Below are 19,458 nucleotides of genomic sequence, written 5' to 3' on the forward strand. Positions count from 1 at the left end.
AACAGGTATTAGTATAGACATGGACATTATGGCATGAGATTGGTACAAATAGATGAATATAAATAAGTATAAACATGGCCACGAAAACACAAATAAGTATATATCAATGGAGACAGTAGGACAGGGACGGTAAGCACGCTGGTGCGCTTATGTACACTAAAAAGAGCTAAGACTGGACGCTAAAACGATGGGACGCCGCCGTCGCTCCCATTAAGCGAGGCCTGCCCAACGAGCAACAGCCGCTGAGGCCGGCGGAGCGGTCTTCGGAAACGGCGGCGGCTCCTCCTCCTCCTCCCCCTCCTGCAGAGCCTAACGGCGACGTGACTCTCAATGCGCAGGCACCGGGGTGTAAATAATACGTGACATCTGAGGCTGGAGCAGCTCAGAAGAGAGATGGCAACCGAGCGAGAGATCTGCAGCTAACCCGGCTGCATTTGCTCGCCCGGTAGGAAAGACGGAGGAAGAAGAGGCGGATCAGGTAACCAGCCGCTTTGTACGCCGCAGTCCGTTCACACCCGAGCTCGGATTGATGGTTTGTTTTGCGTCGTGCCATTGCCTGATCTCAGCCTCTGAAACAAGCCGGGCTACATTGCACAGGGAACAGAGCCCGGAGAAGGGAGAAATATTCTCTGCTATGCAAAGCGCGGGTTCGAATTTGGGCGAGCAACTCCATCCTGCAGTTTTGGGAAGGGAAAAAAAAGTAACGAGGTGAAGAGACAAAACGCAAAAGAACAGAGCAGTAATAATGAATTCATGGCCATTTTAAAGAGAAAGACAGTTGTTCGCAGCCCGGCTGGGATTTGGGGAGATTCGAAAGCGCTGTGCTGGCTTTGTTTGAGTGGTGTTTTATTTTCCAGACTGGCCACTCGGTTTTCAAACATACTGTATAATGAGGTGGAGCGAGGCGGGGAAGAGAAGGGGCAAAATGGAAAGGAAGGGTTTAGAAGGCGAACCGTTCTCGCAGAGCCAGACTCTTCAAAGGTTTTCTGGAAAAAAAATATCAGAGAGAGGAAAAGAAGTTTGCGGTTGAAGAATAAATAAACATGAGGCGCCTTAGGAGGCCACCGAAACAATTTGCAGAACTCGTTGCTGGTCTTCAGGACCTTGGACAGCTCCCGCTTGGGAGCGACAGGGCAGAGTGAAGGACACGGCGGGAGAAAAAATCACACTCTAAAAAACACAGTAAAAGCTACCAGTTGTGGATTTCTATCACAATTGCTTCTTTTCTTCCTTACAGGAAGGCAATATTTCATTTATTTAGATCTCCCAGGTCTAAATTCATTTATTATAAATTCATGTAGACACCCCCCCCCCCCAATGTCTTCAAAAACTATAAGATTACTCCACCCCTTGAGTTTAGTGGAGGAGACTTTCAAGGAGAATATATTCTGCCATTTTTGAAGACTGCCCATCAAATATCTGATCATACAGATAATAACTACTTTTGTTATTATTTACAAAAGAGAAATTCACATCCTATTTTAAAAATGGCTTCTGCATAAAATGTATTGGCTGTTGTGTTAGGGTTTTTTCTGAGTTATATTCATGTATTACAAGTCTATTGCAAACATTATTATTATTTTGCTAGGTTAATGTGATACGTAGTATAATATCTCATGTCATACTGTTGGATAACACAATTTCTCCAGCAGACTTTGTGATTTGTTCACAGGCAATTGTAAGCTTAAAAATAATCATTCGGAGAATATGTGCTTTACGTGTCATTGACTAAAAATAAGAAAATGTTTTCTTGATCAAACTTTTTGGGAAATGTTACAGAAATTTTCTTTTTTTTCAAGCTATAAAAATAATAGTTTTAGAAGCATTTCTGTTGTGATGATGGTTGCTCTGTAGAACATGGAAACATAACTAGCCATTGACATCATAAGTAAAATGCTGTCTGTAAACTGTCCCAATTGGACTTCAAGGTTCATTTTTAAGTATGTTTTGCATTATTGGTAAGTGTTTTCACTGCCATATTAGTAAAATGTTACTGAATTGTAGAAGTTGGTAAATTTGTGGCCATCACTAAGACTCTGTCCTTCTCATTGACAATAATAGTGACCTTCGGGACTCCTTGCCTCTTTTTTCATGCTGTGTATCTCATCTCCATTGCTAAAAGGAAAACATTTTTTAAGTATTAAAAAAATATTTCTTGCAGTTCCTCTGGTTATATACATCCTTTGTATGGAAAGGGGCAGAAATGCAGAATCCATGAGCATATTGGACATAGAATACCATTGGATAAAGAAATTTAAAACATCTAAAGTTGTGGTATTATGGTCATAGTTTTTGTCAAAGAAGTCAGTCAGTTTAAGGAATTTGTTTCAGTTTTTCTTAATTTGAAAAAAATGAAAGTATGGAGTGAAAGACCAGTATATAGCAATAGCACTTAGGCTTGTACAGTCAATAGCACTAAGACTATAAACTTAGACCACTTGACAGTGCTTTACAGCCCTCTATAAGCAGTTTACAGGGTCAGCGTATTACCCCCAACAATCTGGGTCTTCATTTTACCAATCTCGGAAGGATGGAAGGATGGGTCAACCTTGAGCCTGTTGAGATTCGAACTGCCAAATTGCAGTCAGCCGGCAGTCAGCAGAAGTAGCCTGGAAAATTAATTATTCAATATCAATATATGAAAAATATTATCTGTAACTTTTTCTCAAAAGGTATATTAATCATAATCTGAGCAAACATGCATGTATGAATATAGAATACTCTTACCTGAAAAATAAAAACTGGATGGTTTTAAATCAACTTGACTATCAATTATCAATTTCTTATTCTATTCTGTGGAAATAAAAATGGTACTTTAAAAAATAGATGCATGCATATAAGCTCTTGCCCCAAACTCATTAAAATTATATATATATATATATATATATATATATATATATATATATATATATATATATATATATATATATATATATATATATATATATATATATATATATATATATATATATATATATATATATATATATATATATATATATATAACAGTGACGTGCAGTCAGTGGAGGCAGGGGAGGCGGAGCCTCACCACTCTCATCATGAAAATAAAAAAGAATTACTCCAGGAAGCCGTGAAAGTGGCTGGGAGAGGCGCGCGGCTTGGTTTAGCCACCCTGGACATCTCAGCAGCAGCTCCAAGTGTGCCGATCTTGCCATTTTTTACATCGGGCGAGCCCAGGATCCTTGCAAGGGGAATGGGACGCGTGCAGGAGGCTCCTCAGCTCCAGCCTCAATCAGCGCAGCTGCGGTCCCCTTCATCTTGCCTCAGGAAGGAGGGGAATGGGACCACGTGTGCAGGGGAAGGGGATCGTGGCTCTGCTAATCTGAGGCAGTGCGCTGAGGAGCCGCCTGCACACGTGGTCCCATTCCCCTTGCAAGGATCCTGGGCTCGCCCGATGCAAAAAATGCCTAGGTACCGTGTTTCCCCAAAAATACAACCTGTCCCGCACTCACTGACCTAGCGTTATCCCGAAAGCGGCAAGTTACAGGAGCCGGGGGTGGGGGGAACGCTCACGTTGCTTGCCGCCTTCGGTATACCGCTAGGTTGGGGAGTGGTGTTCTGTCCGCCCGCCGCCGCCCGCCGCCACCACCGCCCGCCGCCGCCGCCCCGCTCCACTCTGCGCATAACTTCCAAACTCCAAAACTTCCAGCATCGGCCGCTCTAGGAGTGCGGCGGCGGCGGGCGGCGGCGGCAGGCGGCGGCGGCGGGCGGCGGGCAGCGGGCGGCGGCGGGCGGCGGGCGGCGGCGGGCGGCGGGCGGCGGGCGGCGGCGGGCGGGGCGGGCAGAGGCTGCTGGTGGCGGGCGGAGGCTGCGGGCGGAGGCTGCGGGCGGCGGCGGCGGGCAGCGGGCGGCGGCGGCGGGTGGCGGGCGGCGGCTGTGGGCGGCAGCGGCGGGCGGGCGGCGGCAGCGGCGGGCGGCGGCGGTGGCCTGGGAGAGCTGCGCAAGTGCTTGGTGAATGGTGCTTTTCCTGGCTGGAGAGGGGATTTGCCGGGCGGCTGTTCGTGAGCATAGTTACCTCATGGCTGCTTCGCCCCTGAGGCTGTGCCCGGCTCTTCGGGAGCCAGTTCACAAGAGAGCAGCCACCCGGCAACTCTCCCCTCTGGCCGGACAGAACGCCACTCCCCAACCTAGCGGTATACCGAAGGCGGCAAGCAACGTGAGCGCTCCCCCCACCCCCAGCTCCTGTAACTTGGCCCAGGATCCTTGCAAGGGGAATGGGACCACATGTGCAGGCGGCTCCTCAGCGCACAGCCTCAGATTAGCAGAGCCGCGATCCCCTTCCCCTGCACACATGGTCCCATTCCCCTCCTTCCTGAGGCAAGATGAAGGGGACCGCGGCTGCGCTGATTGAGGCTGGAGCTGAAGAAACTTCTCTGTTTGGGCTGCGCCCCTGCGCCCCTGCGACCACGTGGTTTGATGATGTCACCAGCCTCACCAGTCATAAACGTCACCGCACGTCACTGATATATATATATATATATATATATATATATGTATGTATGTATGTATGTATGTATGTATGTATGTGTGTGTGTGTGTGGTGTTACAACCCCTGGTATGCCTAAATATGGGAGGAAGGTCACTACTCCCTCTTTCTGTCCTTCGGTTCAAATCCCAGTAAGGGTATGGCTAGCTGATGAGAGCTAATTAGCTCGAAATAGATCTATACTAGTCTCCCTTTATTTATTTATCAGTACAAATACAACATATATATGTATGTATGTATGTATGTATGTATATATGTATGTATATATAATATTGCTTGTTTGAATAGAGAATGGGATCATTTGCACTGAGGTTTTGCTTCAAAAAAATTTCAATGAACTGTTCATTCTTGTTAATGGTATTTGCATTAAAATACCATTTGGGGGGGGATTCTTAATATAAAAGTATTATTGATCAGAAAGAGCAGTATGCATAACATTTTTAAATAACTCTAGTTTCTTTATTTGTCCATACACTGATTGTGGCTAGTTTCATTAATTTTCCTTTTGGTTTAGTGCTTAAATTAAGAAATTATTTCTGGTTATTCATAAAAATGTTCCAGATTGGGTTATAAGAATTCATTTTAGTATTTCTTCTTTCTCCAACTCTGTCCTGAATACTCTATATAGTTGATTTATTCACAAATTTTATTACGCCTACAATGTACCACTGTAATAAAATGATACTGAAAAAAATCATTCAAGACAGCTTTTACCATGGTAACTAAAGATGCTATGGGATTACCTAATATGAAACTACATGTCCTAAAAAACTGATTGCATTTTTTGTCATTTCTTGATGTTGCTGGTACTATTGTTTAACCATAATTATAAATGTTTGTACCAATTAAATTTAAATAAATGTTTTTCCTTTGGAAAATTGGTTTTCCTTTAGCAGGCAAATGATTTGTCATATTTTACCATTTGTATATTGTTCATCTGTGAAAACAGGCATCTGTTGATACTTTCTTCCTCTGTAGTTATGGCAGCTTATTTTTCCTGTGCTTTGCTGATCAATTAACTTTCTTCCTTCTTGTAAAATTACTAATGCAATTTGTTGCTGGCTGTTCCTATTAGATTTCCTCATGCATAAGACAAAGAAATGCCTTTATAAAATGATATTATGAAATGGATTCACAGATGAAGAGTATACGAATATTGCTAAGTTAATGAAATAAGTTGATTTGGGAGCTTACTTAAGAAATTCCTTTAGCAAATCTTGTTTTTTCTAATCCATAGTATATCATTTTCAGAGAAAATTCACATACCATTCTGAATGCAATCACTCTCTTGGTTGCCTTTCCATTGTCTGTGATTTGCCTGTCCACACATGGAACAGGACACTATGGCTGTATCACCTGCAAGTGAACTTTGCACAGCTCCAAACGTTCAATTGAGAGGATTGCTTACATAGCCAATTTGATAGCAGAGAGCATTAAGTCCTTGATGTCAAGAGAGAAATGATCCTCAGAAGAACCTTTGTCTATGAATCGGAGTTTGGCAGTCTTTAATTTAAAATATTATTTCTAACAAATTTTTAGAAAGGTTCCACCATTAGTTCAATTTCACGGATGTATAGTCTGCCTGCTTGAACCCTTAGTGTACCTCCAGAAAATATTTCCGGGTACTCATCCTAAAGCTATTAGAGAGGGATTTTTCCCCAGTAATGGCACTCTACTAATGAATTATTATCCCAAGAGGGTTCATCACCTACCATATTATTTTTTTTCACCCCAGACAAAGGTATTTTTTCCCATGCATTTTATAGCCTATACTAGACTTGATAACTTTAAGATTTGTGGGCTTCAAATGACAGAATTCTTCAACTAGCCATTCTTGCTGGAAATTCTAAGAGCTGAAGTCCACAAAAGTTGCCAAATTTGGAGATCTTAACCTATCCTTTTATAATTTTATAATGTTGAAAAACTGCTTGCATTCATTTTCCCACCAATGATTATTGCAATTGTTGCATTCATTGTCCCCAATTTTAATTTTTAGTCTTATGTAATTTCTGTTATTAGATGAACTAAAATTAAAATTGTATAATTCCCCAAAACAATTAGTCAATATTTTATTTATTTATTTAGATTTTTTAAATCCATCCTTTATTATTTTTATAATATACAAACCTGATACTCCTTCCTCCTCCTATTTTCCCACAACAATAATCCTGTGAGGTAATGACCCCAATCCTGGGGTCCAAAGTGCTCCAGCAATGGATTATGAAGTACATTGAGTTGAGCTTTGTTTGTGTACATGAAATATCAATTAGACCAATAGTTCATATCATAAATTGAATACATTCAAAAGCTGGGGATCCATATATGTTATGTGACATTCAGCAATAGATGAATGCTATTGCTTAGCCAAAATCAAGTGAGAAATTTTTAATATGCAAGTTCAATAAGAACTGAATCTATCATTGTTAAATGAGCCATGAATTGCTTCATTCCCAAAGTTACATGATGAATGGACTGGATTACATCCTATTGTTAAGGAGGGGTTATATTGCTAGTAGTGCATGTAAATAATGCTATATGAGTTTGACAGCCTCCAAGAAATGCCCAGCAGGAACATATGGGGCATTATTCAGTGGCCATGATCATTGACTGCTGTTCAGAATGAATTAGATTGAGATTGTGTGCAGTATTATAGAGAGGTATATTGTTGTTCTCATTGATATCTCTCTCTCATTGGTGGAAGGAGAAAAGGAATAAGGTAAGATGCTACATTAAAGCAACTGTGTGATCTTTTGAACTAATTGCTTTCTCTTCAATTAGTCTAGAGTCTAAAGAAATCCCAACTGGGAGGAGGAGCCAATATTGCGACGAGACGACGTGCGATCTCAGTGCTGAGATCGCCATTGATACTTTTGCCGCTGGGTGGTCCAAACGGACCTAAACAGTCCCGCAGAGACGATGAACAGGAAGAATACGTCTTGCTGATCTCAGGGACATCGCAAAGTCCCTGATCAATCCAAGGGAAGTTCTTCAAGCCGGCAACAAAAAATCCAGCCATTAGGCTGATGAAGTCAGGGCAGCTCCAAAACGGAAGGATACAGAAAGAGAAAGTGTTTCTAGCTGATAAGGAATTTTTACCATTTTAAGAGAGACTGCCTATAAAAAACTTAAAACTAATTTAAATTGGAGAACAGAAGAAATAAGTGGCGGAATTAAATTTGGAATGGTTTTGGACAGTGGGTTATCTAACTCTTTAAATGCTATCTTCATGGATGGAATTTATGCAAGCCTTTTAAAACAAATGGAATAAGTTTTCTTCTTCTATTTTTTTTCCTTTTATTATCCTTTGTAACCTATGGACTAAAATTCTCCTCTTTCATTACTGTGAATGTTTTTCTAACTCATTCAAGAATTAGACTTTTTTTAAATTTGAAATACAAAAAAGATACAAAAAGAAACAAAGAAAATTGCAACATTGCAACAATAACACTGCTACTCGGAAGCTGGAGGTTTGTGTATTGGAAACGAAACACTTTTATTTTTCTCACTGATTATCCTGTTTTGGCACTTCAAGGTCTCACTGCTTGTTTATAGAGAGTGATAAGAAGAAAAGCATACATATGTCCCTTTGAAGTATATCTTTAACCAGAGAAAGGTGAAAATGAAATGTTATTGTGAATCTATGCTTAATCTTGTTAAAACCTTCTAAGCTAGAGCAGCAGTGTTTGTTAGCTGGAGATAATGGTACAATTTCAACAGCAGAAAGAAGTTTTAAGTCTACAAAAGATATTCTCAGAAATTATCAAACACACATGAGAGGATAGAGAAGAAGTTGGAAGACTTAGTGCATCTAACAGCAAAATATGATGAAGAAGTTGAAGATGTGGAAAAAGTGGTGGTTAAAACCCGAAGAGGAAAATGAATATAAAGAAATTAAAATTGCTGATATTTATGGTGATTGGTTTTTCTCTAAAAATGGACAGAGTGGAATCATGAAAGAGGAATTAAATGGAGGGGAAATCTACCACAGACGGCATAGTACAGAAGAAGAAAAAACAAAAGAATTTATGGATTTAAAGAGAGAAATTTTATTAGCAATATCATTGATAACACTACCAACAATTAAAGATAAGCTGATTAAGGAAACAGAAGAAGGGCATCGAAATTACATGAGAGATTTTATAAGCAAGGAGTTGCTAAGAGGAGTCCATACAAAGTTGATTAAGGAGATGATTAGAGGACTGACACCACAAATGGCAGAAGATATGAGACTGTTTTGCTACTAGAAAGATACAGGTTGATAGATGGAAGAGTATAATTTAAAACTAGTTAAACTTAGTGAAATTTAGTGACAATAGATATAGTTAAATAAATAATGTATACAATGATAATGATAATAATGTATACAATGTGTAGTTATGATAAGTAAAAATGGGATATGAATATTGAATGGTACCCATGAAAGGAAGATTAGAAATCCTTTTGGATTATATATAAAGGTTAATAAAAAAGAACTAAGTTAGATACAGTTAAGTCTTGAATATTAGGGGGAAAATGTTATAATACAGGATACAGTTAAATAAAGGAGGGATAATGATAATAACCTATATACAGGCATGGGTACAACATAAGGAAATTGGATGTAAATTGTAAACAGTGATTTGGAAAGAAGGATTAGAAAACTTTGTTATTAAATATTATGGATATTTAGCTAGAATAGGACATAAGGATTCAGTGTTATTGGAGGATTTTAGAAATAGTAAATGAAAGGCCAGCATGTGGTTATGTATTGAATCTTGGTATATTTTATGATGAAGGATGTTTAAACAATTACAGTCAAATGAAAATGGAGGTATGATGGCGGTAACATATATAAATATCTGAGTTAAAATACTTGAGTTAATATGAATTATGTTTGTTGACTGTGGAAGAGATGCATGTAAGCCTTTTTGTAACCAACTGATACACTTTCTACAGTATGTAAAGAAGGATGTGTTGTGTTTGTTTTGAAAATAAAAATTAAAAATATATTTTTTAAAAATAAATCCCAACTGCCCTGTAGACAGCAAAATTAGCAATAATAAAACTTGTGTTATCGACACTGCTGTAGTAGTGTGTGAACTTTGTCAGATTGAATAGCTAGTTGCTAAAATGTGCACAAATGGGTTAAATGTACAGCAAGGGCTTCATCTGTCTATTGATGAAGTTGACATTGGGTTATTAATTGCCTTATCATATTTCCCAGAGCAGATTGCAATAAGCCCAATTGCCAGTGAAAAGGGTTTGATATATCACTGCTTCAAACTAGTGCAGAAATAATCATACTATGCCCTACTTACATGGACAAATATGATTCTATGATAGCTAAGTCAACTTTCAATTAGCTGCAAATATCATTTCCTAAAGGATAGGCAGGTTACCTGTTGCAACAAAAACAGGCTCACTCATATGACAGTACTTTAAATGCAACATCACTGAGATATTGTCTTCTGCAATAGATAATTGTGCAAATAATACAACTTATGTCATATGCTAATCTTTAAACTTAGTCTTTGTTATTATTGCCTTGTTAACCTAACAGTACTAACAGTATTTATAGACCAACAGTACAATTATTAGCATATTTATAGGCCAACTTAATACAGAATTCTCTGGGGGTCTCACAACAGGAAATAACTGAATAATTAAGAGTACAACAATAACAGAGACAGTAAAAATTAAACATAGTTGTGGTTACTAACACCAGCTGGGGGGGAAAAACAGCTAGAGAAACTGGTGTAGGAACATTTAAAAGGAAAATGTAATTGCCAGGCAGTTAACTCTCTTGCCCAAAAAACAAAGAACTTGTCTATAATTCAATTGGGTAAAAGTAAAGATGGACAAATAATGATATATCTCTGGTCCACATTTCTGGTTTGAATTCAATATATTTCAGAATTCTTTGCCAATACAGTAACTGCTTCATGCAGTGTTCATGACTATTGCTACTCAAAAAAGAAAAAAGAAAGAAACGCCAAAAATATTATTCCCTCCAAAACTATAAGAGGTTGTCTCTGAGATATGACTAAGGATTGATGATCCCAATGCAAGAGTGATGCAAGTTGCCATGTCCATCAGATACATAATACAAGGCCTTTCCTTGTCCTGATGCAACAAGCCATCCTCATAATAAGTCCACATACAATATTTGGGCCATACATTGTCCATTGAAAGGCAGTTCATGATAGAAGAAAGTAATGGAACATCAAATATTTGTCAATATTGAATAACATTAGTTATCAATATTATGGACTTTAAAATTCTCTAGACCAGATGTTCTAAATTCAACATTTTGGAAAAAGTGGTCGCACATTAAAAAAGGAATCAGTTTGTTGTAGCAGAAAAACAAAATTTTTATCCAGAATTGCTGTTCTATTGCTAGTCAAAAATATAACTCATAGGAGGTTGGAAAAATAGAATGCATATTTACCCTGAACCTTGATATAATCTGAAGAATTTGAGGATGGTTATCATAGTGATGAAAATATCGGGATCTATGCTAGGTTCTGTCATTTGAATGTGATTGCCTTCTGATTTCCATATAATTTAAATACAAAGGCTGGTGTTCTTCTCCATCAAAGTTTATCTGAGTAAAGCTGGCTGTTTTGCAGTGAATTGTTGTAATTGCCTACTTGAAAAGAGATGTGACATCTGAACAGTGGGTATATAGTGGATAAGAATAAACTTAAAAGCAAGAGTAGTGAGCAGTTAATCTGGCTTAAATCAAAATGTTTCAGGGAACATCTATGAAAGAAAATCACATCCAGTTTTAAATAGCAGCCACAAGTGATTCACTTGAGATTCTGTTGATCTTCACACTTCACACTTTTTTTATACTCTTCCGATAAAACTCATTTTCATGGTTCAGTGCTTGACTATATTAACAGCTCCAGTAGACCTACAATCATTGTTGCTTCCGGGTTTTGCCTGAAATCACATTTTAGTTATTGGTAAATATGAACAGATTTAAAATTTAAGAGTCTTAGGTGCTATGTATTTATGAACAAGAAAGAATCTTATGGATCAAGTATATGACATACATATTTCCATGAAAAAAAGTCTGCAAGCATTTTTCCTCCAAGTCAGTTTGGTATCCTAGTAAAGAAAAACTATGAATGATACAGACATTGTTTCAGTGACTATGCAAACGTGAAAAGCTGTCTTATATTGGTGAAATAAAAGTCAGGAATGGTCAGGAATGTCTGGTGTGTTAATATATCGTGCTAGGATATAGTTTCAGTTTGTTTAATGTGTGAACAAAAATGAATTATACTGGTTTAAGCCACAGTTTATGGCATGTTATGTTAACCCTGCCAATTCTTCCCTATTTAACAAACTATATTTAAAGAACTTATGGTTAGCACAATATTCCAGGGAAACTATGTTTGTATTGGCTTGCCTAAATGGTGGAGCTAATATTGATAACCTGCTCTAATCCCATAGGACTCTGGGTGGTATAAAGAAATGCAATAAAATGCATAATCATAAAACTAATGATAAATGATAACTTTTAATATACAGTATAAAAATGGCTCTATGTGTATGTTCCAGCATAACTCCGGAACATCTCAAGCAATTTCAACCAAACTTGGTACACAGATGACTTACTCTCTAGAGAAAAATACTGTGGGTATAAGACACTCCTAACACACCTCGGGTTGTGTGCTCTGTTAAAATGCAGCTTGTTGTGCCTTTCAATGGCTTTTACTGTACTGCTGTAACTCTGGAACGCCTTGAGAAATTTCAACCAAACTTGATACACAGATGACTTACTCTCTGGAGAAAAATACTGTGGGGATAATACACCCCCTAACACCCCTTGGGGTGTGTGTTCTGTTAAGATGCAGCCTGTTGTGCCATATTGCCATACTGGATTCTACTGTACAGTGCAAAGGAGTTGCCATGGTAACAGCTTCACCCTACTCCACAGGGGGGGCTCCCTCTGGTAAAGGGGAAAATCCAACATTAGAAATTACGTTTGGTCTGAACATTTCCCACCTATAAATAAATACCCAGGCAACACCGGTTTATCAGCTAGTAAAAAATAAAGAAGATGAATGTCTCTACTCAGAATCCTTAGGAGCTATAATCTTGCACCATTAAATTGATTGATTTGAGACTTTGATTCATATCATGTACATATTTTATAGGGGAAATCCAACTTAAGATCTGAAAGAATACTTAAGCTTGTTGTTTTAAAAACCATCTATTCTAATCAAAATATCTACGATGAAATATATTTCATTGGAAAATTTCTCTGATGAGGTTTTTCATTATTATTATTATTATTATTATTATTATTATTATTATTATTATTATTATTATTATTATTATTATTATTATACGATTGTATCACAGCGGCCAGTTGTTTCGCCGGATTTGGCATTGATTACTAGTCGGGCCCCACCCAGGGGCCTAGGACGTCGTAACGTATTTTCGTAATATACGTGCAGATCCAAGCAGTGCAGCTTTTTGCATTTGACTGATGGTGATTTTGTCAAGTTTTAACTGTTTTAAATGTAATTCCAGTGCTTTTGGAATAGCACCCAGTGTGCCGATTACCACTGGAATTATTATTATTATTATTATTATTATTATTATTATTATTATTATTATTATTATTATTATTATTATTATTATTATGATGATCATTCTGATAATTGGCACAACCCAATTATAGCTCTGGGATCCCAGTGTCCATTCTGTCTCATTGCAGGTGGGAAGGATGAGTGCGTATGCTGACATTTATGCATCAAAGCAGGGACAACAGAGTTCCACAGAGGGTGGTTACCAGCGCTATGGAGTTCGCTCTTACCTGCATCAGTTTTATGAAGACTGCACAGGATCCATTTGGGAGTATGATGATGATTTTCAGATCCAGAGGTCACCCAACAAATGGAGCTCTACATTTTGGAAGGTATAGCCACTACCTAACCAATTGCCTTGCAGCAGATCTGTGGAGTGTTTGACTCCAAAGGCATCACAACCCATAAGCACTAATGACTGATGGGTTTTTAGCATTCCCATTATAACTTCATTGTTTACTATGTAGTTTATGACTACTTTCCCCTAAGCACTACGTGTGATGGAAAGGGGGGATGTTTATTTAATAAATCAATAAATACACAATGTATTTATTCTCAGCTGTCAATCTCCTATTTTGAAAGCAGGAGAACTGGAAGGCTTTGATGTGGCATAATAGGGCCAAATGATAGATACAAGCTATGTAAACCTTCATTAAACTCACTGTCTTCTAAACTATTTCCCTTCAAGGTAAAGGAATCTATAATTTTATAACATACGAAAGATCAGATATTTGAAATGAATATTGGACCAAAAAGCAGTCCTTTTTGTTTCAGAATAAATTGTCCCAAATTCCATCATTGGGAGAGTAATAGAAGGAAAAGATAGATTCAAGTTAGAAATGCAAATGTTTACAGAAATGATATTTTTATTAAATCAAAAGCTCATATACATATACATACACACACCCACACACACACGTGTGTGTGTGTGTGTTTTTTCATAGATTTTCACGGGTGTAGATATGCTGGTCTTGTTGTATTCAGGTCTTTTCCCATGTAAGATTGAGATTGTCTTGGCAACGTTTCAGCGAGGTTCCACTCGCCATCTTCAGGCTGGTGTTTTTGGCTTCATTCTTGTGCAAGTAATGCATGGTCGGAGCTGCCGTCTTTCTATAAATCTTGGTGGGGGTGTGTGGAGTGCTGGCTTTGTTGCTGTAAGTGGGTTGATTGGCTGTATAGTTACATCCTGATGGAGTTGATGTTTGTAGGTTGGTCAGCTGTTTCGTAACATCCTGTGAGTGGGGTTCATTTGTTGGGGTTCGTTTGTTGATTAGGGCTGGTTTCCAGATGTCTGGTAGGCTGGAGGTATCATCACGTTTATTCATGTTGTGGGGGTGTTTCTCTATTTCGATAGCTTCCATAATTAGTCCCTTGTTGAAGTGTTCTGTTTTGGAGATTAATTTGATTCCTTCAAAATCAATTTCATGTCCTGTTGTTTTAAGGTGCTGGAAAAGGGAGGAAGTTTTTTCTTTTTTTCTGACTGCGTTCTTGTGTTCTGCGATGCGTGCATTTATTCTCCTATTAGTTTGTCCAATGTATGTGCAGGGCAGATTTTGCATGGTATTTCGTAGATTCCTTGGTTTTCTAGCTGGATCTTGTCTTTGGGGTTTCTTAAGATGTTGGCTATTTTTTGGTCAGTGCTGAAGGCTGTCTTGATATTGTGCTTGTGGAGAATTTTGCTGATTTTATCTGTGGTGCCTTTGATGTAAGGGAGGAGGACAATGCCATTGTCCTGTGCTGTGTCTCGATTCTTGAGGGGTGCCTCCCTTTGGGTTAGGTTGGTAATTGTTTTTCTTTGGAATCCGTTGGAGATTAATACGTTTGTGAGAGTGTGTAATTTAGTTTTCAGGTGGTCTTTGTCAGCTAGGTGTTTGGTTCTGGAGATAAAGGTCTTGGCTACAGAATTGATCTGTGCAGGGTGGTGATGGGATTGTGTGTTTAAGTAGCGGTTGGTGTGTTTTTTCTTTCGGTAGATGGTGTGTCCTAGGGAGCCATTGGGTTTTTTGTAGTTTAGGACGTCCAGAAAGGGAAGTTGGTTGTTTGCTTCTATTTCCATAGTGAATTGTATTTTGAGGTGTTGGCTGTTGAGATGTGTGAGGAAGTTGTCCAGTTTTTCTTTCCCATGTGGCCAAATCACGAAAGTGTCATCAATGTATCTAAGGCAGAGTTTGGGTTTGTGTTCAGATTTATCTAAGGTGTTAGTTTCAAAATGTTCCATGTATAAGTTTGTGATGACGGGTGAGAGGGGTGATCCCATGGGTGCTCCTTCTATCTGTTTGTATCTTTGTCCATTATGGATGAAGTATGTGTTGGTTAGGCAGTGGTTGGTCAGGTCCAGGATGTGCTTAGGGGTGTTGTGTTTGTTCTGAATAGCTGTCAAGGCTTCTTTTATAGGCACTTGGGTGAAGAGGGATATGACATCGAAGCTCATGAATAGGTCCCTGGGTTGTAAGTTTTGTTTATTTATTGTTTCTATGAAGTGGAGTGAGTTTTGTACATGTGAAGTGGTGGATTCTGTGTAGGATTGAAGTTGTTTGGCGAGGAATTTGGCAAGATTCTGTAGAGGTGAGCCTATGGAGCTGACTATGGGTCTGAGTAGTGTTCATTCTTTGTGTATCTTGGGTAGGCCACAGAGTTTGGGGCATCTGGAAGATTTCTCTCTGGAGATGATTCTTTGCTGGATCTCTTCACTGATGGGAGAGGCTTTTATTTTGCATTTAGTGGCTTTTTCCAGGTAGACCAGCATACACGACCAGCATAGCCACACCCGTGAAAATCTACAAAAATATATAAAAGCTGGTGTTTTCAGCTTCATGTTTGTGTGAGTAAAGCGTGGTTGGAGCTATATCATACACACAGAGTGATTTATTTGTTGTTCATTTTGCTTATTAGATATGTCTGTAGTCAGTAGGGTGATCAAGACCCTATTGATTTTCGTGGGACTTGGGAATCGGTACCTATGTTGTTTATAGACAGTTATCCCTGATCTCAAAACTCTCTAGATGTGATAAGACAGCAATTGCCAGAATTTCCACCCCAAACTTTTCCACCACAGAACAGCTTCATCTGTCAACAGGATGAAAGCCCTTAAGCAACTTAAGTTTCATAGACGTGACTGTAAATATCAGTGACACATTAGATATGTTTAACATCTAAGACTATAGCCACAAAGCAAAAGCCATCAAAATAGAAAATAGCCTTGTTGATTTCTGAAATCTCTCTGTTTTTCAGGTTGGACTCATCTCGGGGACAATGTTTATGCTGACAGGGATCATAGTTCTTGTAGTAGGGTTTCTGGTAACCCCCAAAATTGAAGCCCTTGGAGTAGAAGATTTTGTGGTAGTGGATACCCATGCTGTCCAATTTAACCGAGCCCTTGATGTGTGTAAGTTGGCAGGAGCAATATTATTTTGCATTGGAGGGACCACAATGGCAGCCTGTTTACTTATGTCCGCATTTGCAAAAAGCTACTCCAAAGAAGAAAAGTACCTGCAACAGAAATTTAAAGAGAGAATAGCAGATATGAAAGTCCAGACATACCCAGTCACAAAAGCCCCAGCAGCACCTGGAGAATCTAAAATACCCGTTACATTGTCCAAAGTTCAAAACATCCAGCCATTATCTGAGACCTGATTCCTGTTCTCTCTATCCTAACACACCCTTCTAGTGAATTTGAAAAGGTGATCTTGAATAGCACTTGAACCTGGGTTTGCAGTGTGGCAGTTCTGCCCTCAGCAGGAAAAGAAGCAGGCAAGGTGGGGGGGGGGGAAACCCCTATTTTGATAGGACTACAGGAGTAGTCCTGTAGGAAGGAAGTGAAGGCTCAGCCATCATTAGTTTCAATAAAGCGTTATCATGTATGTTGTGAAGGGTTTTCTTTTTTTAAAGTCCACAGAACCATTTAGGTTCATTCTTCTCCACTTATCTCTTCCTTGTTACATATTTTATTCCTTATTTAAATAATGAATCTGTCTGTCTGTTTAGTGTGAACAATTTAAATACAGTGTCCTGTTCAAAAATAATGGTCAGAGTCCCACAAAAACACTGTGGGTGCAGGTATCAGAGAGCAGAAAGCAGGCAATTTCTGTTTATTCCCCTGGAGTACAAGCAGAACCACACCTTATTCAAACATTTTTTTAAAAAATCCATCATAGGCATGTGATTTTATATATATATACCCAAAGCTTTCTATCCATTCTAAATTTAGAAATTTAAATCCCTTTATCTTTGGCCTCCAAAGCTTCTTCCTACAATTGTGATTTTCAGCTTGCTACTCTTTTGAGAGGGGAACACAATTTGCTTGTGTTCTGTATCTGAGAGAGGCTTGATACTGTTTTAAAAACATAGAAAAGCTCACTCCCAAAACCAGAAAACCACAGTCTCCTCCTCTTGCACAATGCAGCTTTGCTTCACTGTGCAAATTCATTCCCGACCATTATATATAACGAGAGTAGCAAATGACGGTGCCACTTTTAAGTCAAAATATAGAGTATTCAAGGCCAGTCAATTTATCATACTTATCAAAAAGTTCATCTTTTTAAAGAGATTACAACATTTGCAATCATTGAAAGAAAGGCTGCACCGAACCAGTTTCTTCTAGGGTCATTCTCAATCCCTCAGTCAACATATACTTTTATTTTTTTAATGCTACATTTCTATTAAGATTCACCCAGGCTATTATGAAAGATGCCCAGTGTTTAGCATGGAAAAGAATATAGAATTAATTAACGCCATTGCAGGTCTGGCCTTGAGCCCTTCAAGAAGAAAAAAAATGGCCTGATTGTGCTAGACAAGGTGCACAATTTTACTAGAAGGAAAGGGCAATAAAAATATCATCACATTTGGATGTGTACATAGAGCTCTTATAGTGTACATAGGCATATGGAAATCCTTCCTTTTAATGTCATGGCTATCAAAGACACACTGCAACAGCATCAAATAACCAGAAGAGCAAGAACTTTGTATCTACTATGATATCCGAAGCAGTAAAGAGGGAGTAAAGAAGAAGAAGAATGTCATGGTGGGAACAAGTACACCCACTACACAAACACACATATACATTACATACATACATACATACATACATACATACATACATACATACATACATGCATACCCAGAGAGAAAAAGCCACATCAAGTTTGGCCTACTCCATTTGTGAAAACCACCATCAATATACCTGTCCATGATTTGTTATTCATTTCAGCAGGACTATTGTAGGAAGAAATGTCGGGAAATGTCACATTTATTTTGATGTCTGAGATATTCCTCCATCTTTCCTTGAATCTGTTTGATCTCGAGTTGAAGTATGTCAGATATTACGTTTCTGATTAAGAAAGCAAACTTATCCTTAAGCAGAGAACAGCTGTGAAAATGCTTACTTACTGTTTTACCCCTTTCACAAAAAATCATACATGTCTCAAAAGACAGTTACTGTCAACCCTTTTTTCAATGGAACTAAAAAGAAAAAAACCTATGTAAAAATGTGAACGTTGTATTATTTGACATGTGTTGCCCTACAATTCCGTATATTTTTTTCAATGGACTAATAAAACTATTGAGAACTAACTTTCTTGATGAGGGTATTTGTTTATTTAGTTAGTTAGTTATAATTATATATATTAAAGTTATATATATTAAATGTTCACAGTGTCACCTAGGAATTACTGATTGGGCTCATACATTGTTTAGCCTTAGTTTATTAAACAAGTAACACATTAAGCTATACATTAAATAATTAAATAAACGATGCTATGATTTAGATCAATTTGGCAACCTTATATTATGGAAGTTGGGGGATGGAAACATAGGGTTTTACAGGTTAGCTATCACTAAGCTAGACAAATGCACACAGCATATACTGAAAACAGGGCTGGGAGAAGAGCCAGCAATTTATTTTTCCTTTTCCATTGGAAGTAGGGGCTGAGGGATTCTGTTATTTTAGGAACTGTCATATCTTAGATATAGAATCCTAACCACGGGTTTTCTATTCTCTCACCAATTAGCTGAAAGGAGCATTTCATGGAGTTTCATTAGTCTGAGACAGACAAGAAGCACAATTATGATCACTATTGTAGGGTTACAATAACAGAATCTTGCAAGACTGTGTTTTTTTCTTCCCCTCCTTTTACTTTCTAAAAAAAACTTAAGGAGGACCCCTTCTGAAATTCTTCCCATGCCACCCCCTTCTCCCTGTGGACTGAGATTCCTGTTTGATGACAATTGTTCACTCTGTGGCTCTTCCTCCTCTCTGCCAAGGTCATTCTCACATACCAGAATAACAGAGTTGAAAGGGATCTTGGAGGTTTCACTCCAAGGATAGAATAGAATGGAATGGAATAATAGAGCTGGAAGGGACCTTGGAGGTCT

The 19,458-nt window shown here is 38.4% G+C and overlaps 1 protein-coding gene across 1 annotated transcript; it reads left to right on the top strand.

Moving 5' to 3' along the window:
* The first annotated feature begins 326 nt into the window (after positions 1-326).
* On the top strand, positions 327-18,657 carry NRSN1 (neurensin 1). Its single transcript, XM_081952111.1, has 3 exons — positions 327-478; positions 13,221-13,421; positions 16,321-18,657. Exons 2-3 carry the CDS (start codon positions 13,230-13,232, stop codon positions 16,720-16,722), a joined length of 594 nt encoding a protein of 197 aa, XP_081808237.1. The 5' UTR covers positions 327-478; positions 13,221-13,229; the 3' UTR covers positions 16,723-18,657.
* Positions 18,658-19,458: the final 801 nt, after the last annotated feature.

This window comes from Natrix helvetica (genome assembly GCF_964273705.1).
Source record: "Natrix helvetica genome assembly, chromosome: 4".
Lineage (NCBI taxonomy): Eukaryota > Metazoa > Chordata > Lepidosauria > Squamata > Natricidae > Natrix > Natrix helvetica.